The 25586-nt window shown below is 29.1% G+C and overlaps 1 protein-coding gene across 6 annotated transcripts in view; it reads left to right on the plus strand.

Annotated features, from left to right (window-relative positions):
* LOC107446399 (cell surface glycoprotein MUC18) overlaps positions 1-25586 on the plus strand; it is a 337992-nt gene that overhangs the window by 263779 nt on the left and 48627 nt on the right. For all 6 annotated transcript variants that reach the window (XM_043041643.3, XM_043041640.3, XM_071184932.2 and 3 more), the window contains one exon: positions 1519-1644. In XM_043041643.3, the coding sequence (XP_042897577.2) occupies positions 1519-1644 (126 nt within the window). The remainder of the gene's footprint in view (positions 1-1518; positions 1645-25586) is intronic.

Below are 25586 nucleotides of genomic sequence, written 5' to 3' on the forward strand. Positions count from 1 at the left end.
TGTGAAAATTATGTTTATAAGTGCCACTTTCAATCTTAATGTTATTTATGCATTTTATGCTTTTGTAGCTTAATAATTTTACTCTAGGTCTACGCGTCTTATTTAATACAATACATTAGCCTGGCTTGAAGTATGCATAATTCGTATCACTGAGCTAAATAATGTATGCTTTTAGCTTGTCTGCATGCCTTAGTAAAACAATATCTTTTCTATGTGCTTCTCATAATAATTGTTTCCTCTGAGTTTATTGTGGCCATCTTGCTTTTGTAGTTGCTATTATAGAGTGCATGCCATTTTGTTATGTTATATAATGTGAATATCTTTATTAGCTTTCTTACCCTATTGTTATGAAATTAGCTTTAATAGTTTGACTGGAATGTTAATAGTGGCTATTAAATCTCTTTTATAAATAGCATGTCTATTAATATATTTCCAACTATAAACAAACATCTTCTTTATATTTTTGGTCATCCGGAAATTATTTAGGGATGTAGAATTTTATTTCTATTAACTGAATTATTATATTGTTTTTAATTACGTTATTTAGTATATTGGATTAAATTTATGAATATCAAAAGTTACCTTGCAAACAATGAAGTGTGAAAAAGTAAAATTAAAACATTTGTAATCATTTTTAATTGTTAAGACTATTTTTTTCTTTAGAGAATATTTTTTAAATTTTTTTATTTCATCGTTCAGGTTTTTTTTTGTTGTTCACGTACAGCATATAGGTACAACATATTTGGTTCAACATTAAGTATTTTTAATTCCTTTACATTTATTATTTTTTCTATTAACACTTACGTTTCTCTAGTATATTTTTTTTAACGTAAGTTCGTAAAAACAAAACTATTTTAATTATAAAATAAACAGCATAATTGATACTTAAGTAACAAATGAATTTTTTTTTGGTTATTAAATAGTAATGCAGCACTGTTAAAAATAAATAATAAAAAATTTTAATAATAGTTTAAAATAATTATGGAATTAATGTAAAATCTTTTTATCTGATAGGAAGAAGATTATTTGCATTATAAAATGAAAATGAAACATTTTCTTTTGTTTTATGCTTAGTTTACCAACCATATTATTAACACCTTATTTGTAACCAAATAATTAAAAGATATTGATATCCTCAGTTATATGTCGATACAAGTAATTTCCAACTTTTTTTTTATTATGACCTTCCATTTAAATATCATACTTTTATGTCCTTGTAATTTTTGGGAGTAAGTAACAAATAATGTTTTGTAATTTGCATTTGCTCCTTTAAAAAGCCAAGCTTTATCCTTTGTTTAGTTACTATCCTTTTAAAGAACTATATTCCCCCAAAAATTAAAGAAATTTGTTGTAAATCATCGTTGCAGTTTATATTTGCTTTTTATTAAAGAAATTAAGCACTAACTTTTGTTTTATAAATAACGCATTAGGTATTATATTTTCCCCTGACAAATTTGTTATTTTAATTTTAGAAGTGCAACATAAATAATATTCTTTTATTTTATTTTTGCTTTACAGCCGAAGAAGATGATTTAGTTTTAAGTCCTATAATTGGAATACTAATTGGAATAGTTTCTGCTTTTGCCATACTCTTTATAGTTATTGCAGTGATAATCAAACGAAGAACGAGAGAAAAAAGAAAAGGTATTAGATGTTATTGTATTTTTATTCTTACTTTTTTCAATATTTGTTAAAATTGGGCACAATAAATCACCGTTTATATGTTTTTCATGTGAACACCGTTTTTAAACAACTTTATATTTTTCGTACATATTGAAATTATTAAGAGATTAGATTATGGAACGCAAAAATCTTTAGTTCCATGCATCTACAAATATGAATATATGTTTTTGGTCATTTAGATGAAACTATGTGATACTGTTCTTAAGTTATATATCAATACCGAAAATGTCAACACGATCCATTTTTGTAGGCTGAAAGTTGTTGAGTTTTTAAGGAATTTTCAGATATTTCAATTTCTTACACATCTAGAGCATCGAAACTTTGAAAAGGTAAGTAAAGGTTTCACCAAAAAATCTTGTCAACTTCGCTAGAATCGTCATCCTTGATTCGGTGAAGGTTTCACTGCCATTGACAGCAAATTTCACCTTGAGCATCTAGATTGTGTACTGTAAAAAAGTGCTAAGTCGCCAAAAATGCAGTAATTAGAGGAAAATTGTGATCGGTAAACGAAAAAGTTAAAGATTTTTTTTATCCAAAAATATATAAGGAACACATATTTTCTTCTAACGTAATTTTTTACATTGTACAGTGTTATAAGTTTGTCACATTAACCGAAAACAGACGTTATGGTCAGATGTTAAAAGTTCCAAGTCAGTTTCATGCCGTACCTTTCAAGAATTATTTATGAGTTTCACCCCATGTAATTCCATTAAGGATATAACAGCACTTTTTTAATGCAATTCAGACCAAGCTTGAAATTTTACTAACAGATGATACAAAAAAGTAGAGATATTTTAATATTAATATTGCTTAGCTCAAATTTAAATATTTAGGACTACGATTTTAATACTTGCGGCATTCATTATGATTTCCCAGACAATATGTGTAGGAAAACTATAGTCTGATGCAAAATTTCTCTATAATTTTCTTCTCTATAATTTTGCATCAGCAAAGCCTGATGCAAAATTATAGAGAAGAACAAAGATGGCAAATAATGAATATATAAATAAATAGATAATTAAATTAATGGTCACTTATACAACGCTTATCATGGTGATGATTTCATTTTTCTGCAGAAAGCGAAAACTTACTGGAGTTTACTGTAATGAGCTAAAGTAACATTATTATTATCTTTGAGTTTCTATTTATTTAACAACACTCTAGAAATGATTTCTACTCAAAAACTGGTCACTAGCACACATAGACTTCTTATCATTTATGCGCAATATGTTCTACATTTTTTAGACTCTTGAAGATGTTTTCAATTAAGAAATAAATAGATTTTATCAGAAATATCAATATTTAAATTTAATTAAAGGAAGTTTAACTAAAATGTATTTTATTTGTTAAAAATATATCGTATTAAAATTATAGTTAAAAACTATAAATCAATAAAAATGAAACAATCAATGTATAAAACAAGCATGATAAATAGAAGTGATAAAGAATTTACATAATTTATTTAAGTTTCAGTATACATCAAAGCAGGACTTAAAATCTTACAGTACTCTAGAAAAATAGATACAAAGATCCGGGTAGAGATAAACTGAAAGACTAAGTGTTAACGTAGACTTTAGTTTCTTAAAGGAAAAATCTATTTTGGCGAAAGAATAGAGATAAAAGAATAAAACAGATCCGTTTCGATATATATATAAAAAAGAGTAAAAGGATAAACGTGTGAAGGTAGTGCTGCAAAAAAGAATTTTCAAGGAGATGGATTAGAGTGCTTGTCAAACTACTTGGTAATACATGGTGATATCACGCTTCGAACGCGTTTGTAATACAAAAAGGATTTCACTTTGGGTTCTTTTCTTGCAGTCTGCGTGTTCAGAACCATCAAAAAGGATTTTCGAAAACTCATTGTTATTGTTTTATTTGTGATTTATTTCGATTGAAAAGGATGGAAAACTTCATTATCAGTCCATAAAAATAAGAAAACACTCTTAAAATGTGTTTTTTATTGTAAAATCTAAAGGGAACAGATACTTGTCTTGAAGGCGAAAAAAACACTGTCTAAAATTCAAAGTTTTTAGGTTTTAGAACTAGAATTAAAAAAAGAACTTTGCTGGCGTGATATACTTTTAAGTTTATATATATATATATATATAATCGTAATCCCTATACTTAACGTTTAAAATATTTACAAATAATATGTAATAGGTTAGCAAATATAAATAACGTGTAATAACAAGTTGTAACACCACACGCCCTAATGTATGTACTGTTAAATTTCCATTCTAAAATTATGGTAAAATATCAGGAAACAGTCTTTCCTTCCAATTAACTATAATTTTTACGGTAAAGAACATTTTGTACCCTTACGGTTTTGAAACCGTTTACAAATAGTTTGGTTACAAAACCATGAATACGAAACTATACGGTTTTAAACCATTTATATCCAGCATGGTTTCAAAACCGTAAAATGACTTACTGGACATTGGAGAATGGGACACTAGGATTTTCGCTAAGTAATGGGCGTTGGAGAGTATAGAACACAAATTGAGGAGTGCAGGATACTGGAAACTTTTCATGTCTGGAAAGAAATGGAGGAAATATTGTGGTGATAATACTGGGGCACAAACCCCCGTCCTGTGTCGGCCGTGAGACTGACAGATTAATCCTCTCGGCTATAATATGTACACAGCTGCAAGAAATAAGTGGCCTCAACAGGTATGCTTAGTTGATGCGATAAAATTCTCATTGTTTAACCGTATTAGGCGAACGTAGTTAATTAACAGTTCTTCTCACTGTTAACAGTCTGAACATTTCATTTAAGATGGGCATTTGACTGTTTCGTTTGAATACGGTGAGATAACAATTAACTAAATTGCTGCTTAATCATTTTTCTGAGAAATTTCTAACAATGTACTAACGTTTTATTAAAAATAGGGTATTATTTATAAGACAACCGTACCAATTTTTCTCTTCAATATTGGATTTTTTTCCATTTAAAAGCAAGTTCAATAACTTTAAAACGCGAGGGAAAGGAGTTACGTGTGAAGGTATTGTTGCAAAAAAGAATTTTCAAGAAGTGCTTGTCAAATTACTCGGTAAAGCAAGGTGATATAATGCTTCTAAGATTTTGGGATATTTTTTGGTGGTACTTTCTTGCAAACGGCCTTATTGCTAAATTAATTAGGGGGTCGATAGTTGCCTTGAAATTGAAGGCCAAGACACTATATTAAAAACTCATTGATTTTAATTTTTAGAAGTTGAATTAGGAAGAAAAGGGTATTTTTGCAGTCACTATACTTTACGTTTTTAGTATTTATTACTACGTAGTAATTCGTTATTACATTAAAAATACTTTAAAGCGTAACTTGTAATTACAAATGGGCTTTTTTTGTGAATGAATCCAAACTAGTAATTAGAAAATTTAAATTCCTTTCACTATATATATATATATGCAATTTAATAACTTTTTGAAAATCACTAAACCAAAACTGTTTTTGTTCACTTACTTTTCTTATAAAAAATTAAACTCTTTTTAAAACAAAAAAAAAGACTTTAAAAAAATATTTCCGAAGTTTAAATTAAAAATTGTTCCTAAAAACATCTTCCTTACTTATAGAAAGTTTCTAATTTTTCCTAATCTATAGTAATTAGAATTTTTTTTCCTCCAATTTCTAGAAAGTTTTGAAAGATCCCGGGGGACTTATTTTAGATAAAAATTCAAGAAAACTAGTACTTGTTACTCTGTAATGGCTATCATCAATATACACCGCAGAGCCATTACATTATGACCACCCTGCCAATAACATGTAGGACCACCTTTAGCCCTCAAAACTGCTAGCACCCGCCGTGGCATTGATTCCACAAGGTGCTGATAGGTTCTCTGAGGTATCTGGTATCAAGCGCTCACCTACTGGTCCTGCAATTCCCTCACATTGCGAGGGGGTAGCGTGGCAACACGAATTTGGTTTTCCAAGTAGGATCACAAATGCTCTATTGGATTAAGGTCAGGGGAATTTGGGGGCCAAGACATGACTTGAAAGTCACTGGAATGTTCCTTGAACCAATCCATGACGATTCGACCCTTATGACATGGTGCATTATCCTGTTGGTAAACACCATCCCCTGCAGGAAAAACTGTTGCCATGAATGGGTGAACCTAATCTGCAACTATGTTCAAGTAGTTTACAGACGTCAGGGATTGTTCTATGAGAATTATGGGTCCCAATGCGCCCCATAAAAACATTGTTCCTCGGCTAGAAACCATGAAAACCTGGGCGAGCCCATTGTTATAGATGGAGGGTGGTTATAATGTAAAGGCTCTTCGGCGTATACCTATACAATATTTGTCTAAAAGCATTCAAATTAGGAGTCACAAGTAAATGTATGTAAACGAAGGAATAAACGTTATCTAATTCTAAAGAATCACTACTGAGAAAAACTGTGTTAAACAAGTTTACGCTAAAACAATCTTGGATATTTTTGTTCACTGAGGAAATAATTCTGACAAGATTACCGTACCGTATGATGATATTTCTGATGAATAAAATATAATTCCTGTTAATAAAAACAAATTTTACTGTATTTAAATAATTTATTTTACCAGAAATTCAGATTTTCAAAAATTTAGCTTTTATTGCCACTCTAAGGTATCATGATTAAATCACCAAATTTTGTCCCATTCACCCAATTTTTCTCCTTTCTTAAAACAATTTTTAGCACTAATTTTACCAAAACCATTACCAAAACGCTTTGTTAAAAACAACCGAGCTCGGTGTTCCCAAGAGCCAACACGGTAAATGTTACCATATTCTGGTTGTTTTCACGAAAATTCCTTCTCAGTTCAATGATGGTCCTTTACCTCCTCTCTGTTTTCCTACAACTATCAATCTGTAAGATATAAATATCAGACATTAATATATATATATATATATATTTTAAATGGTGGGCACTTGGGGGTTGTCCCATTATCCACAGAAATACCAGAACTGCTGCTCTCTTCTCTTTACCCAGTGGGCACCTGTGGCGAAGCCACGGCGGTGGAGCAACGTCGCCCACGCCACACAACCACAAACCCGTTTATAGGGCTGGTCACATTCACACAATCACACACAAAGGAGAAAGGACACAGAACACCGAGAGAAAGAAACATCCATGCCCAGAGCAGGATTCGAACCCACGACCAGCGGCTCCGCAGTCAGACACGCTAACCACTCGGCCACCTGGTCGGCTCAATATAAAATTATACATGTTTTTACTAATTTGTCCATCCCGTGTGCAGTTCTGAGCTGAATGTTTAGCTGATTGAGAGAAAAAAATTATATTTTAGTTTACTCCAAACATAAATTTTACGTATTTAAATAACAGTAAAGAAATATACAGAAAAAATAGAATTTCATTTAAAAAACCGGCAAAACTAAGTATGTTATTTTATAAAGGTATATAATTGATTGAATTCTAGAGAATTTCATAGTTTAATTTATCCTAAAAATATTCTAAGTTCCTGAAATGTATTCACAAAAAAAAAAAAAAAAAAAAAAAAAAACAAATGAAACTTTTTCTCCCGTATCTCAATTACAGTATTTCATACTAATCTTATCATAAAAAGAATCTCGAGAAGATTCTGAGCTATGCGTCTAAAGTCTACCCTAATTTTGAAGAATATATTTCATTAAAATCTGTAATCATAGATATGTCATTAATTGACACTTTAACTACTAATTAAAAAACGCCTATTCCTATGAAATATAAGGAAGAAAAACAGAAATACGTATGATAAACTGCAAAAAAATTAAGAACTTATCATTTAAGTATATTGATTCCAGATAATTTAATTTTTATTTGATTTTAAAATTTCTTTAATTTTTTTCCCAAAAATTTCTGAGTTCGAAAAATATGGGCACCCGAAAGCAAGTAAACAATCCTTTTTTCTCGTATCATAGTAACTATAATCTTTTCGTATGTCATCGTGCATGAATTATTAAGCCACATTGGCACCATGATTAAGGCACTGAGTTGCCATTGTGAAGGATTGAAGTTCCTCACAGCCGGTGAGAATCCCCTCTCCAGATTCATATCAATGGGTATCGGCTTCTTTGGACAACATTGTGGTCCTTAGTGCTGACCGCATTGCCCCCCAAAGCTGAAAGCTTATTTACATAAAAGAGAAAATCGCAAAAATTTGAAAGAAAATCTTTTCATTATAAGCTTCAGTACGAGAAAGTTAAAATAACCATTATTGCCGAGACTTTTTTAGCAGTTACAACATAAATGTAGCACTGTTTATTTTCCAGAAAAATGAAATAGTGATGAATAGTTTATAATTTAAACGTGTAAGAGCCTATTTTACTCATCCCAAGAGCAAACTATAGCTAAAATGGTTTTGTTACCAGTTTTTCAACTTCTCCGCCTCACTTTGAATCCTGCTACTATCATTTATGCCATTAGTCTTGAAATTGAGAAGCATTTACCTACGTGATACTCCTGACCTACGAAAGGCTATCGCTGAAGTGCTTTACTTTACACTATTAACAAATAATCATTTTTCAGAACGTGATAACTTAACCTCTAGCCTCAATATTTGATAAATTTCTTGTCTTGAGCATAGGTGAATCATTTAATATCGTGTTTTTAATTAATTAAACTATTTATTGGAAACATACCGAAAAGAAATTTCTCTTCCTCTGTAGCTCTACCACTCTTTGTGGGCCCTGGTTTGTTTCACAATTCCATTTCATACAGCCCTCTGTTTTGACTACTTCCTCCACTTACGGATCTTCCTTATTTCAATGTCATCAATATCCACCTTCAAACAAATCCACAAATCAGGAAAATTTTGCAATCGAAAAATGAGGTTTGCCTCTATGACATCTCTGGCACACGAAGGGCTTTATATTAATAATTAAAGAGCAATTTTTAAAAGACAATGAGACTAAATTCAACATCATGATTTGATGAATATTTCATGACAAAAATATGCTCCACCCAGAGGCGTCACAAAATAACGTTTTTTCTACTAATTAAACTATTATACCAAACTGCACCAAGCTTAAACGCCTTCGGAAAACAATAAAAACGTATAAAAATTTATCTTTAACGTACATTCAATTCATACAGTGTTATTTAAAATTGTTTGAATAAACTTGATTTCACAATCTAATCTCAACAAATCCTCGATTCAAGAAGAAACTTTTGCAACCGAAAATACGTAAATAAAGCTTTATTTCCCGCATCGCAATCATCATAATACTCCTAACCAAGATTAAATCTCAGTTTTATGCTTTATAAAAGCACCTTCAATTTCCATTCGGTACAATTTTACAACCGGTTCAACTCCTACACCGTCCCCCTTCAAAACCAGGGAAAAACCTGCAGGTTTATAATTCAGGTCTTAATGACTGCGTTAGCCAGCAAACAGATTGCATCAGTAAGGTGATCACGTTCGAATGGATAGTGCACCAAAGTCACAGAATTTATTGCTTTTCCAGAAATTAGAAGAGGGTTGGACTATCCAGTATTTTCCAGGAAAATAAGGATTGTTGGGAGAGGGGGCATACGTGAGAAAATTTTGAATGCAGGAATTAAAATACATTCCTTCAGCTGCGTTTAAGCGATGAATTATGTATGGGTTCTCCGTTTTTGTAATTTGATTTCATTGGTAGGGTGCAGTGCTGAGAGCGACAGGCAAGTGTATATTTGAAATATTTCGAACATTTTACCGATATGGTGTCAATGGGGTTTTTATCTTAATTTTTAAAGAGATTTTTGCGCATTATATGTAATATAAAGACATGTTTTTTTAAATCATGTAACCGCATTATGATCTTCTCAGGGGGCTATTAAAAAATTTAAAGGTTGAAAGAAATCATTACCAGTTTCAGATATAATTTATTTTAGTTTTTATGTTGGATTGAAAGTTATACTAGATTTAATAAATGGCATAGTTAATTTTTAAGCGTGATTATGGTTTCTATTTGTTATCGGATAACTTTGTTTTTTAAGTAATTTTTAAGACGTTGAATTAAATGGAAATTTTAATTAAATTAAATCTTGTATTAAATGGAGGTTTGAAAATTAGAAAATTCTGTATTGTTGTTGTTAATTTTGCAATCGTAAAATAGTAATTTTAATTTTGAAACACGATTTCTCAAGAACTATTTGACCGATTTTACACAAGTTTTGCAGTTTGAATTTTAAAATTACATTCTTTGGAATGATGTAAAAATACTTATACCTTCTATTCAAAATTTATTCAACTATATTGACGTTAAAGGGTCCAAACTTTCAACCGCTTTTAGGATCATTCTACCCGGATCATATTTCCGCGAAATCACCAGATCGCGACAACCCCTTACATGTAAGGTAACCGTTGAAAAAAGAGGTACTGTTATTAATTGTGTTTGTGTCTGATTTCGTAACTTAAAACAACTAATGTACTAATTAATTAGCTTGTTTGAGATCCCCCTCAAACCATTAAGATTAAGTCCTAGAAAGAGAGAAGATCCGATCATTAAATCAAAAGCTATTCAGGGTGGTGAATTTACTTGTTTATTCATATATTTTGCGCACTGTACATCAGTTTAGAATGTGAATGTAAAGAAATTAAGCATAATTAAAGCAAATAGTGCACATTTCGTATTTATTTAAAAATTTGCACACATTTCTAATCTGTAACGTTTAGAGAGCATTAAAAGTAGCATATAAATACACTGCACAACTATGGTTTCATATCTTACCGAATTTTATATTGAACAACCCTAAAAGTTGAGTAAAGGAACACTTTTTTTTCAAGTTAAGACCAAATTGAGCTATAATTTACAATTTAAACGATGAATTAAAGCTCTAAACAAGGAAAATTCTAAAAGTTTACATCAATATTACTCTTCTTTGCACAGTAAGTTAAATGTTTTCGCTTCAAAAAACTCCAATGTTGGCGCGTTTTGCGTTCTTCTAATTGTTAACAATCGATAACGAATTGTAGTTATCCTCAACGTTGCTTTTCATCAGAAGAAACTGAAGTTCGTCATCAAAAATCTATATGCATATTTTAGTTGTGTAATAAGAATATTTATATTTTAATTTTCAAGTCTTTGTAAACTGTACTAAATAACTTTACATATGTCTACCAGCTACTGTTCTGTTAAGCCTAGTTAGTGCCTGTTAGCGTCTTAAGATTGTTTCTGCCCAGCGTGTATTTGATTTACTTTCACATTATTTTAAGGATTAGTACACGTATGCAATCTAAATTACAGATTCTTACTTTATATCATCTCGTAAAAATAACTTGACTGATTCTTACGTGTATCATATATTTTTGTAGTTATAAATTTTAGTGTTATCAAGTAACAAGAATGTGGATTGGTGGTGGCAATTAAATATAAAAGTACTTTCTGAGTTTTTCTTAGTGCTAGGATTAGTACTATTCTTGATGTAATAGAGCACTTTGTGGAACACTACTTTGGTGTAAAGTAGTTACAACCATCTTTGGAATTCAGATATACGAATTGTTTTTTACAGTGTTAGCGAATCCATTAAATATATATATATATATATATATATATATATATATATATATATATATATATATATATATATATATATATATATATATATATATATATATATATATATATATATATATATATATATATATATATATATATATATATATATATATATATATATATATATATATATATATATATATATATATATAAATATTTTATGGAGTGGTAGAAAATTAAAGAAAACCAAAGCTTTCAGAATTTTCGGTAATTTTGCCAACATTTCAAAAGTTTCACCTAGAGAGAGCTGGATTCATTGGTTCAACATACACACTGTAACAAAAAAATCGACGTACCAAGAAGGAATTGTCCGATTGAAATGAAAATGAGTGGATAGGAAGACAATGTACAGAATAGTAAATGATTAGAATTTCAGAACAATTGAATAATTTATTGCAGAGTTACAGTAACAATTTCAAAAAGGTGTTGACCCGCCTCTAGCCTGGATACAAGCTGCCACATAGCTTGGCATAGACCGATAAAGCTCCCGGATGGTCTCTTGCCGTATTTCCTGCCAAATTCGATCCAATTGTCGAACGAGGTCATCAACATTCCGTGCCAGATGCTATCGCCTTCCCACCATATCCCAGACATGCTCGATGGGAGAGAGATCTGGTGATCTGGCAGGCAAGGGAAGAGTTTGACAAGCTTGCAGACAGTTCATAGCAACACGTGCCGTATGTGGTCTGGCATTGCCCTGCTGAAAAACCAGCCCAGAGGGCTGCTAAAGGAACGGTAGCAATACAGGTCTTAGGATGTCGTCGACGTACCGCTGTGCAGTAAGTGTACCTCTAATGAAGACCAAAGGGGTCCGGCTGTCGAAGGAAATGGCACCCCAGACTATAATGCCTTGTTGAGAGCCGGTGTGGCGTGCAATAATGAAGGCAGGATCCCCCCTCTGCCCTGTGCGTCTCCAAACTCTTCTTCGATGATCGTCAGGACACAGTTGGAATTCGTCGCTAAAGACTATACGTCCCAGGTCGGCATCATTCCAGCCATATCTGTTCAAATCATTCATGCATACAAAATGTCGAAGCAATCGGAGGATTGCTTCTTGGCGCATCGATCTTTTGTTATAGAGTGTATATGTATAGTGTATATATATAGTATATATATATAGTATATATATATATATATATATATATATATATATATATATATATATATATATATATATATATATATATATATATATATATATATATATATATATATATATATATATATATATAAATATTTTATGGAGTGGTAGAAAATTAAAAAAAACCAAAGCTTTCAGAATTTTCGGTAATTTTGCCAACATTTCAAAAGTTTCACCTAGAGAGAGCTGGATTCATTGGTTCAACATACACTCTGTAACAAAAAAATCGAGGTACCAAGAAGGAATTGTCCGATTGAAACGAAAATGAGTGGATAGGAAGACAATGTACAGAATAGTAAATGATTAGAATTTCAGAACAATTGAATAATTTATTGCAGAGTTACAGTAACAATTTCAAAAAGGTGTCGACCCGCCTCTAGCCTGGATACAAGCTGCCACATAGCTTGGCATAGACCGATAAAGCTCCCGGATGTATATATATATATATATATATATATATATATATATATATATATATATACGGATATATATATATATATATATATATATATATATATATATATATATATATATATACGGATATATATATATATATATATATATATATATATATATATATATATATATATATATATATATATATATATATATATATATATATATATATATATATATATATATATATATATATATATATATAAAGGAGTATGATTATCTTTTTGAAAAAAGAAAAAGAACGAATAATAATCTTAATAAGATAGATTTATTTGCTATTTTATTATAAATTTTCTCTTACATAAAAAAATATGCTAATTACCTTAAGTTATTTGGTTTTCAACAGCTATATAAGTCACAGTAGTTGCATTAAATTGCGATGTAATATATCTGCAAAACCTGATAAATGATTTATCAACGAAACGCGAGAAATAAATAAAATAAATAACTCTAATTAATATTTCTAAACATATTACTATAATTAATTATGGTACAAATCATAAAAAATTAAACTAATATAAAGATAGCCTAATATTATTCATAATGTAGTTAAATCTAAGTAACTAATGTGCCATTATTTAATAACCTAACAAAATGTCACTAACTTAATCATTATTCATTGAGAACTTCAATTTCTCTCAATTACTCGTTATTGGATGAACCCTGATTAATTAATTACTTCTTCGAGTATCTTTCAAACTTTTCAGCGCTTTGAATTCCGTACAGAATTAAAACAAAAAAACTCTGAATCTAGAATTAGTACTAGACATTCTTTTAACCATTGATTTGCTTACAGGTATTTCCGATTGCTAAAATTCTGATAAAGAAAGAAAGTCGAATGGGGTATGTCTCAGTCAACATCAATTTAATTAGTTCGCTTCGATAAAACCTCGGTCCAGAATTACCCCAACTGACCACAAAACGACTAATCAAGCGATAGTTGATCTGTTCGATCGAACTGCTAGCGGTTAACCTTGTTACTAGAGGTCCTTTTATAAGTAACTCTTAGAAGGTATATATCTGGATTACCTCACTAATGAGAAGAGATGGATTCTAGATTCTCCCTTTCCTTTTCCCGTTTTGCAGGGGGGGGGGAAATCCCCAAAGTGGGGAATAAGAATAAGATGAATGTGACCTTTAACTGACCTTCGCACTATAATGTGCCATAAACGCAATTTCCGTTTGTGTTAGACGGTTTTGCCGCGACAACTTCATGAAATAAAGTGATAAAATGACGAAAAGTGCCATTGGTTTTATGGTTTGATCGATACATTTAAGGAAATGTGCCTCACGAATAAGTCGTAAAAGTGTGTTATAGCGGTGCAAGCACAGTGATAACTCAAAAACATCTTTGATCAAAGTAACCAATGTCAGTATAAAAAGAGATGCACGTAGTGGACAAATCGTTAAAGCAAAGTTTTGCTCCGGATAATAGATATTTTAAATAGAGAGCATTGAGATTTACATATAATTAAACACAATTGTGACATTTTATAGCATGTTTATGTAGAGAACAGTTAGTAAATAATTCATATAGCATTAAGATAAACAAATAATTAAAGACAACAGTAACATTTTATGGTATGTTTATGTGGAGAACAGTTATGTTAGTAAATATTCATATAGCTTGTTTTTATATAACATTATGATATACTAATTATTTAGCAAAATATTGGCATTTTATGGTATTTTTATGTGAAGAAAAGTTAGTAAATATTCCATATATTAATATATCATTATGATACACAAATAATTAAAAACACAATGGCGACATTTTACATTATGTGTGTGTTAGCAAATATTCATATAGCTTGCATTCATATAGCATTATTATTTACAAATAATAAATAGCAATAGTAACATTTTATATTATGTTTGTGTGCAGAACAGTTAGTAAATATTCATATAACTTATAATTCATATAGCATTAGGATATACTAATAATTTTACACAATAGTGACATTTTATACTATGTTTATGTGGACAACGGTTAGTAAATATTCAAATAGTTTCTATTCATATAGCATTAAAATATACTAATAATGAAGCACAATAGTGGCATTTTATATTATGTTTATGTGGAAAACAGTAAGTAAATGTTCATATAGCTTATTTAATTTTAACAAAGTGTTTTATTAGAATAAGCAATAAGTTTTGCGAATAATCAAAACAAATAGTGACTTTCTATAGTATGCTTGTGGAGAGCTGTTAGTAATTATTCATATAGCTTGCATTCATATAATATTAAGCTATACAAATAATTAAACACAATCGTACCATTTTGTAATATGTTTATTTCGAGAACAGTTATACATGTTCATATAGCTTCTTGAATTTCGCGAAACGTTATATTAAGATATACAAATAATTAAGCACAAAAGTGATATTTATGTGGAGAATAGTTAGTAAATATTCATATAGCTTGTTGAATTTCTACAAAGAATTTTCATTCATGAGATCATAAGGATAAATAGAATAACTTCTATGTAGGCTATTGACAAATTGAGTATATTTGAATTTTTGAATGCGTATATTTGAATGCGGACAAAATTAACGTACTGCATAGTAATAACATTTCTGGTAACATCTTGAAAATTAAATGCACGGAGAAAATTATGTAATTTAAAAGTATAGGGAGGAAAGGCCGGGATAGCCTGGTCGGTAGGACGCTGATGGGCCCATGTCCGAGTGTTCGTGGGTTCAAACCCCGCATGCCGAAGACTCTCCGTCTAGTAAAGTGACTGATGCACGTTAAGTCTGTCGAGTCGCAAAATTCCTCCATGTTCCCTTAACAAATCAATACCTCTGGGGTTACTGGATTGGAGATCGATCGTTCTCTGATTCAGGTCAAAATTACGATCTGTGGATGAATGAATGGATGTATGAATGGGTCCGCCCTATAAACGGGTGCGACGTATAATGCGGCAAAAGCCGAATTCTTGGCCATAGATGGCGCCACTGGAAAACAAGAACTTTCGCACCCCTACTGCCTACTAAAAAAAAACAGACATACGTCAACAACAGGGACGAAAATATCAATCTCAGTTAAATTACGCAAAATATGTTCTTGTTCGATGCATAAAACTAAGTTTCTCATTCCAGTGTTACGGAAAACACCGGTTCTTGCCTGGGCATTTTAGCTAAGCTACTATATTTTACATATTTCAATGTTTTGTTACTTCTATCTTAGGAAAATAGCTACCGGTGCAGTAGGTAGAGTTCCCGCTTACTACGGTTTTGGCCTCTTTTTGGTTTCTCGTGCACTTTCACAGATCATGTTTTACAGTTTTAGATTCATAGTTAATGCAAAGTCCTTTTCGGTTTCAGAATAGAAAAATGCTTAATGTCATGTGCTGAAAAGTAATTTATGGAGTTTTATGAGTTTCCGTGCAGCACAATTGACAGTGAATATCTTTCTGTATTTTTTCAGAAACTATCTGTTTTTAAATCACTGCTAATTTGCACGTGACTCTTAATAAATTACTTCTAGTAGATTCCCGGAATTTTTTTTTCTTTTTTTAATGCATGGGAGAAACATGGTAACTAAAAATTCTGTATGCATGTAAGTTCTAACAAACAAGAAAACGTTGCAAAATTTAATTTTATAACATTTTACAGTATAAGTTTAAAAAATTTTGTATTATTAAATTAAAATGTAGATCTTGCGAAAAAAATTAACTAATTGGAAAAAAAAATCTCTATTTTCTTTTAAACGAAACATTCTTTCTATTTCTTAATGTTGAAACGCATTTTAATCAACAAGTTTCAGAGTTACAGAGAAATTTTAGAACAATAAATTTAATTCAATAAAACATTAGAAAATTAACGAAAAAAAATAATGAAAATTAACAGAAAGAAAATTAATGAAAAAAAAAATAATGAAAATTAGTAGAAAGAAAATTAATGAACAAAATAAGGAAAATTAACAGAAAGAAAATAAATGGGAAAAATAATGAAAATTAACAAAAAGAAAATTAATGAAAAAAATAATGAAAATTAACAGAAAGAAAATTAATGAAATTTTACGTATTCTTAGCAAAAACAAAAAATATATAACATATGTTTAGAATGAAGTTTAAACGAAAGAAATTATTTTACTAGTTACCAGTCACAAGTGAATTAATGATATTTCTAGTAACGCTACAAAAAATACTAAATATCAATTAAAAGAATTTAAATAAATTTATTTAATAATTTAAATAAACAAAAGTAATCCTGTTTTTCCTGTTTCATAACCGTTAATTTCAATAAATAATTAACTTTGAAAGTTCCACAAAATGATGAAAAATAAATGACGATCAGAAAATGGAAATGGTTACAAAAATGAATAAATTATGATCTGCTTTATCAGCAAAAATTATTGCAAACACTCGAAAATTAACAAAGAAATGAATATTAAACTGCAGATAATTCAAATGAAATATTAATCCTTTCTCGCTTATCACTAGAAGAAAGATTGAAAGAAAAATCCCCGTAATCGAAAAAAAAAGCGTGGCTACGAGGCATCTCCTGTCCTGTCATGCATGAAAAATGTCGCAATTTCCGTAATACGTAGCTGTGTGAGATAATATAGATGTTAAAGTTGCAAGATAACGTGATTTTTTAGAATGGGATTGGGTTTTTAAGGTTTGAGACAAGGAGTAATAATGCTCAACCATAAAATGTATTCGTAAAATCTTGAGTCGTAAGAATTTTTATTGTTTGAAGGAAACGTGACGGTTCCTTGGAGTCAAATCTTGCATTGCTAAATTAGATTTGGAATTTTAGTTTTTAGGAGCTTTTTTCATCTGGCTAATTATTAACAAGGGAGTTATATTTAATGTATATTACGGTTAACATTGCATTTATTATATTATTAAAAATATGCAATGAGGATAAATGTATAAAAATTGCAAGGCAATTCCAAATAGGAAAAATAATTTAAAAATAATTAATAGAAAGAAATATAATGAATCAATTAATGGTAAGGATTGGATATGCAGCAATGAAAGTTTTTATAGTATCACTACTCTAAAACTTGAACTTTTATGAATCTTAACGTCTTAGTGCCTATATAGTTTCAAATTAAATATTATCTTCGTATTAAATCTCCAATAAATTAATCATTTAATTATATGTTATTTTATAACCGTCGTTGAACAGCTGACCCAATATTATAGGATTACAACTATTAATGTTCAACTCCGTAGCCTTGTAATCTGGAACCCAATCCAGAAGACAGGGGAACTCCTGGATCGAGTATTGGGAGAAATTTTGCCTTCGTGGAGGGCGTTTTGATGGAGCCAACCCGCATTTGCGTTATATGGAGAGGAAGACCACGAAAACCACCCACGGTAAGCCTGACGGCAAGGGGACTCTGACCCATGATCCGTCTACCACTGAGGATATTTCACGTCAGCACTGTGGTCGGTGCATGCCGAATGCGGAATTCGCATCGACTGGGATTCAAACCTGGTTCGCCTCATTGGAAGGCGAACGCTCTATCCCATGAGCCATCGCGGTTCCATCTGATTATGTTGTATTATTTATAATGAAGACAAGTCTATTGTAGATTAATAAAATCAAAGATGACGGGTTTTAAATTAGTGTAAGGGTTAAAATACGCATGAGTGAGGTAGAAAATTTTTGTTCATTTTAAAGATCAAAAGTTCATATCTTTAAAAAAAATCTTGACCGAAATGTGGCTGTAGTCCTGAATAAAATATTTGTTTTCTTATTTAGTCACTAATATATCAATCCCCTGATTACGTAGCATTTATTAAGAAAATGCATTAAATACCAGTTTATGATGTATGACTAAAATTAAAATCAATACGAAATTTAATTTTCTAGTGTAAGTGTTAGTAAAATAAGAATATGAATAGAAATTTTTCATTAACCCGTGAGCAAAATAATAATTTTAAAATTCTTAATTTGCTAGTTATACTATAGTACCCAAATAAAATTTCCTTTTCTTATTTATTCCCAAATACATTTATCACCTAACTATGTTTTATTAAAAAATAACATTTGATAAACAAGTCAATTATGTATGAATAAATTAAAAGCAATGTGTAATTTAGTTTAAGAAAGTGTTAAAATATTAAACGAATGAATCGAAAGTTATAATTTCAGAAATCTTATATTTGCATCCATCATCAAAAATTAAATTAAATTTTTCTTAAATAATCACCAATGTCAGCTAATTTTATTGAATTTTTAAAAGTAGTATTTTAAGAATATAATATATATGATATAGGATTAAACTAATAATGATATGTAATTATTAAATTAATGTAAGGAGTGAAGGTATGTACAAAGAAAATGACGTTTTTCGCGAAGCGAATTATTGCTCTAATATATATATATATATATATATATATATATATATATATATATATATATATATATATATATATATATATATATATATATATATATATATATATATATATATATATATATATATATATATATATATATATATATATATATATATATATATATATATATATATATATATATATATATATATATATATATATATAATAAACCGTAAATTATTAGTGCCTCACGTGAAATATTATTTTCTTTTTTAATCACTAATATATTAATTACCCTGCTATATTTTATAACTTAAGCGAAATATTAAGAACAACTTTATGATATATGAATAAAATAAAAGACAATATTTATTTAAGTCAAATTAAAGGTTAGAATATGCACAAGAGAGTCGAAATTTAGAAAATTACCTATTTGTGCCATAAATTCTAAGTTAAATATTCTCTTTTGCTTATTTATAAATATATAATATTCGCCTATTGATTGTATTATATTAAAAATATTATTAAAAAATCACAATTCTATGATGTTTGATCAAAGATAATGCACTCAATTCAATTTATATATTAGGTTAGAATAAAATAATAATATGATATAAGGTAATAATATGATATTTTTAATCAAAATAAAAGTTTTCAAACAACTATGAAAGCAATATTAAAAACAATATATAGATATTTTATTCACAATTTTATTATTATACTGTTTATATTTCTATTCTAAATGTAAATAATTTGATTCGTCTAAAATATAAATGCAAAATACATAAGTGAAATAAACTAAAAATATTTTGATTGAAACGTTAGCATGGGATATTGATGCGAAAACCAGTTAATAAAATCCACATCGATGTTTTTAAAGAGACAAAAAATCATGCATCAAGAGAAAATATTGTTATTTATTTATTTATTGTCGTTTATTTTTATCGCAGTTCTACTTACAAAAATGATATTGTGGTTTTTGAATGGATATCACAAAACCTATTAAACATATTCAATTAAAAAAAAGCTGCATTGCTCTGGATGATTAAAATAAATTGAATTCTCTAGTTTAGAATAACATCTTATGTCTGTTCTATAAGTTAAAGAACGCAATCTTTAAAAAACAAAATGTCATTTTCCCTGCTTTTAACGGAATCCAATATACTTCTGAAGTTATTAATTTCCAGTTTCGTTTCATAAAATCATTTAAAAATGTTTCCAGCTGCTTGGAATATTAAAACTCTAAATTTTTATTTCTGCTAGAATTTTCCCAGTTGTATTTTTATTTTTATTTTTTTTTATTATTTTTTTTTATACGTACTCTAAGGTTTTCCACAAATAAATAGAATATGAAGACAGAGGAAGAAACAGACTTATTTGGTTCTAGGAATATGTAGAAGCCATTTTTGAAAGTCGCTTTATTGGATACGAACAACTTGAACTCAGTGAAGAAAAGAAACAGAAAAAGATAGTGGCTTTTTCATTATCTCACTGCGATATTCTCTTGATAAAAACACGTAAAGCGAGAAGGGGAGAAAATATTTTTCTCAGGGGTCATGAGAAAATTTACATTTTAAAATGTGTAGAACAAATCCATTTTAAGTTACACTTGACTTTGTTACTGATGCTCTCTTTTTTCAAAATATTAAAGATAATTCAATTATTTCATTCTTAACATTTATTTTTCAAAATAAATTTTTTCTTGTTCACTGTAATGCAGTTACTATATAAATTTTGCACTAGTCTGAAATCATTCAATCGTGACTTTTTTTAAATTGAAGCGTTAACTAATTATATGAAATATTAACCCTTTGACATAAGAAGACGTCTGGGAGATGTCAGTCGTTTCTTATGTCAAAACAATAATTGACGTGTCTCAGACGTCTTCTACACAGAGATGCCAACTTGCTCCGGACAGCAAATAAATATTTTAAAGTTGTAGTTTATCAATTGTGATATGTAACTATTTAAATTTTGCATTTTTCTGAAATCATTCAATTGTGACTTTTTTTTAAATTGAGGCGTTAACTAATAATATGAAATATTGACCCTTTGACATAAGAAGACGTCTGGAAGACGTCATTTGTTTCTTATGTCAAAACAATAATTGGCGTGTCTCAGACGTCTTCTACGCAGAGATGCCAAGTTGCTCCGGACAGCAAATAAATATTTTAAAGTGGTAGTTCATCTATTGTGATTCTTGGTTTAATAAATTCAATTTTGTCGATTTTTATCCACCACTATTTCTAAATAATTCGTAGGCTTATATAATTCACCACTTTATAGTAGTTATGTCATGCTATACCTTTTAAAAGCAAGCAAAAATAGTCAAATATTTGCGAAATTTAGTTTGTAGTTATTTACCGTTTTTTATTTTTATTTTGGCGTGTCCGGAGCAGTTGGCATCTCTGTCAACATTCCATTGCGAGTTGTTGTTTACAGTGCAATCAAAGATCATTTCTATATCAAGAAATTAATAATTTCGCACATTTTAGAGTTTTAAAATTATATGTCAAGCGGTTAACTTTGTATAAAAATGATTGCCTAATCCACTTGTCTCATAAAAATAGTTTTCTCACTGCAAATTGCTTTATTGGGCTTCCTAAACGGGGTATAGGTTAAAAAGGAAGTTTAGATAACGAATTTCCCGTATGAACTAATTTATTTGAATTTTGATAAATAAAAATTACAAAAATGCTCTGCAAGATTAAGATAATTTATAATTATTATAGTGTAGAAGGGCAGTGGTTCCCAATTTTTTTCGACTGTGGAACGCTACATTTAAATGATCTACCTTTTTTAGCGGCTCCCCGAGACTAAACGAATAAGTTTCAATAGCAATTATGAACCTATGAATTAGTCACAGATTACTTATTATTTGGAAAATATGCAGCAATATTTTTTTCCACTTATTTTGAAAATATTTAGGGAATGAATGATGAATGAAATTTGTCCATGATATTGTTTTATCAATATTAGTCTTAGAACTGGGTGTTATGTCAGACAGTTGAATTCATAGATCAAGAACAGTATCTGGTCTAATTCTAAATGTAATTTTTCCAGTTGAATTTTAAATTTAATTTCATTAGCAATTATAAACACATGAATTAACGACTGATTTTTTATTACTTAGAAAATATGTAGTAATTGTTTTTTTCTTAACTTATTTCGAAAATATTTAGAGAATGAATGAGGAATAAAATTTTTTCATCATATCGTAATATAAATATTATAGTTTGTTCACCAGGAGTTGGCACTTGGCTCGACCTCCTCGGACGAAGAGTTCATTTCAGCTCGGGAGAAAGAGAGGAAACGTCGATGCGAAACAACCCTTAATGCACGTCAAACGCAAACAGTGAATTATTTTTCAGTCAGTTACTTCGTTTTAACATCTGATGTTACACCTTTCGTTACTCTAGTTAATTAAATATATTGCAGCAAAATATCTCAAAAAGGACAAACTATACACACTTAAAAGAGAGAAATACCATCAAATTTATGAAATATTTAATTTTAAAAAAATGAACATAAGGATTGCGAAATAAATATTTCTGTCATATGATCGCCAAATTGCAATCTTGTTCAGGATTGTTCACATCCTTCTCCCTAAAGTAACGAAATAGTATCGTCGGATACCACGTAATGAAGGCGGAGCCAAGTGTCAACTCCTGGTGAACGAACTATAGTCCTAGAATTGAGTGTTAAGTCAAACAGTTGAATTCATAGGTCTAGAACGGTATCTAATCTAATTCCAAATTTAATTTTTCTAGTCGAATTTTAAAATTAATTTCATTAGCAATTATAAACACATAAATTAACGATAAATTATTTAATATTTTGAAAATATGTAGTAATATTTTTTATAAGTATATTGAAAATATTTAGTGAATGAATGAGGAATAAAATCTTTCCTTGATATTGTTTTATCGATATTAGGCTTAGAATCGGGTGTTATGTCAGACAGTTGAATTCATAAGTCTGGAACTGTATCTAGTATAATTCTAAATTTAATTTTAGTTCACGCATAAACTGATCATGTTTACGACAGAATATTGTTTACATTCAAATAAGAAAGAAAAAAGAATAAAATAAACGTTGATAATGGTTATCGAAAAGCATTCTTCATTGTTGAATTTGATTATTTTTATTCGATGCGAAATTAAAAGTTTCCATAAATGAACAAATCGCTTTCAAAATTTATTTATTTTATCTTTATTAGGAAAAACATTGTTTTGAAATTTCTTTCTTCAAGCATTTCAATTTAATAATTTCAAAAAAAATGGTGGAAACATTAAATAAGAATGGATTATTTGACGGATATAAATTTAATTACAATTTTTGAAAATCACATCTGGATTAAAAATTCCATAACTATCGGAACCTCTTTTACCTTCCCCAGAACCCTAGGATTTCTTGGACAACCATTTAAAAACCGCATGTAGTAGGGTATTAATCATTTAATTAATACAACAAATATGAATGAGCACCAATTTTAATCGTAAATTGATGTGTTACAGCATTCTGTCAGTTAAACCACTAGTTTATCTAAGTATTTATGTTAATGTTAAATTTTTCAGTGTATTTCCTCTCAGATAATTCCATCTCGGTTAATTGTATAGTCTATACGCATTATTCTAAAAAATAATATGCATGCTGATTCACTTTAAAATCCATTAAAAAAACTTGCCTGACATTTTCTGTTGCATAGAAACGACTCTAATCTTTGGAAATGCCATATAAATGTAAAATCAAAAAAATGTCGGTAGCAAAATATAACCGTAAAAAAAAAATAATGATTCCCCGAATGTACATAAACATTTGCTTTTTTTATGTAAATTACTTTTAAAATACATCAAACCAATTTAAAAAATAATTTTAAATTAATTAAACTAATATCGAATAAATAAAACAAGCTATATACGAGTAATATCAACCGTTTCAAACATGTTATCATTAATAAAGATAAAAGTAAATAAAACTTAAAAATAATTATTCAGCTTTTTGATTTTCGCATTTACTTTTGTTTATAATGCCTTCATAATTCAAATTGTTCCTTAAATTGGTTCTTTTTTGGTCATTGCTCAATGTAACAATCATTTTATATTTTTTGATGCATTTTCCTAAATCTTTACGACTAAGGAACTATAAAAATAACGCTATATTGCTGTAGATTTTTTTAAGTATTCCGAAAGATAACATCTGAAATGTTCTAAAGTATAATTTCTAAAAGATAACATCAATGTTTTATAAATGTTAACATTTTTTTAACAGAATCTACATTCTTAATTTTCTGAATGAAGTTACTATTATTTAAAAAAAATATGTAAATAAAATTTTAGATCTAACACGTTCTCAATAAACTGTGAGTTTTAGGCTAATAAACTCAATTAAATTTTGAAGATTTGCACAAGATGAACGAATATTGACGAATGATTTGTAAAATTGATTTAAGAACACGCTTCCGAATATATAAATGTTATATTTAAAAAAACTAATTGAATTCTTCCTCGTTTTAAAATTATTTTCTAAGTTCAGTAACGGAAGGCGCTTTTGTCTGGTAGAACTAAAAAAATGTTTTATGCTGCATTCAGACTGAAATTAATTACTTTAAACCGTCAGTTACTTTTGTATTCTTACTACACCTATTTGAAAATTAATTTTTAATCAGCAGCGCAGGGAAGTGATGAGGTTCTGCGATCCAATGCGGAACATGTCTTTGTTTTTTGACAGTTAGTTCAACAACAAAACCAATTCATTGAAAATTTAGTAGGGGAGAGTGGGGTCAATTGTAACATTTTTTACTTAACTATTTTTAACTAACGAAAAATACAATATATTATTAGTATTAATTGACAGGCGAGTAAAGTAGACTATCCTCTACTAGAAAAAAAATACCTTATTTTAAATGTTATTATATTAGTTATTAACAATTTGTGACAGTCGTGCACTTGTTACAATTGTCCCCACTGGGTCAATTGTAACAGTTCATAAATTCAACTGAAACATAGTTAATTATACATATTATCATAGTTGTGATATATTTTTTTATTGATCAAAATAGTAGTGATATTTTAGGAGTAAAAATAATTATGAGCAGAGACTTAAAGGGTTAAACTTTTAACATTAAGGGGTTAAAAATTTTAATTTATGCTGTGAAAGGTGACAAATAAAATAATGCACATGCAACATAATATAAATGATATAGGAAACTATTGGTGGTTCTTAAAGAGTTAAGTAATGGTTTGTAAACATAAGATTATTTATTTTCAGCTGTTACAATCGTCCCTTTACTTATTGTTACAATCGTCCCCAAGACGCCATTTCAGCTTCATTTGTTAAAAACAATGCTAGTTAATTAACAAAACTAATCTCATTTTTTTTTAAACGTGAATTAAGGTGTCCATTTACATATTCTATTAATAATTTTTATTTGTTTAAACAAAATTATTTTGTTACAATATAATATTCAAATACCAAAAAAAGTACTTA

The sequence above is a fragment of the Parasteatoda tepidariorum genome, chromosome 5 (assembly GCF_982258835.1).
Source record: "Parasteatoda tepidariorum strain Cologne lab strain chromosome 5, Ptep-v5.0, whole genome shotgun sequence".
In the NCBI taxonomy this organism is placed as follows: domain Eukaryota; kingdom Metazoa; phylum Arthropoda; class Arachnida; order Araneae; family Theridiidae; genus Parasteatoda; species Parasteatoda tepidariorum.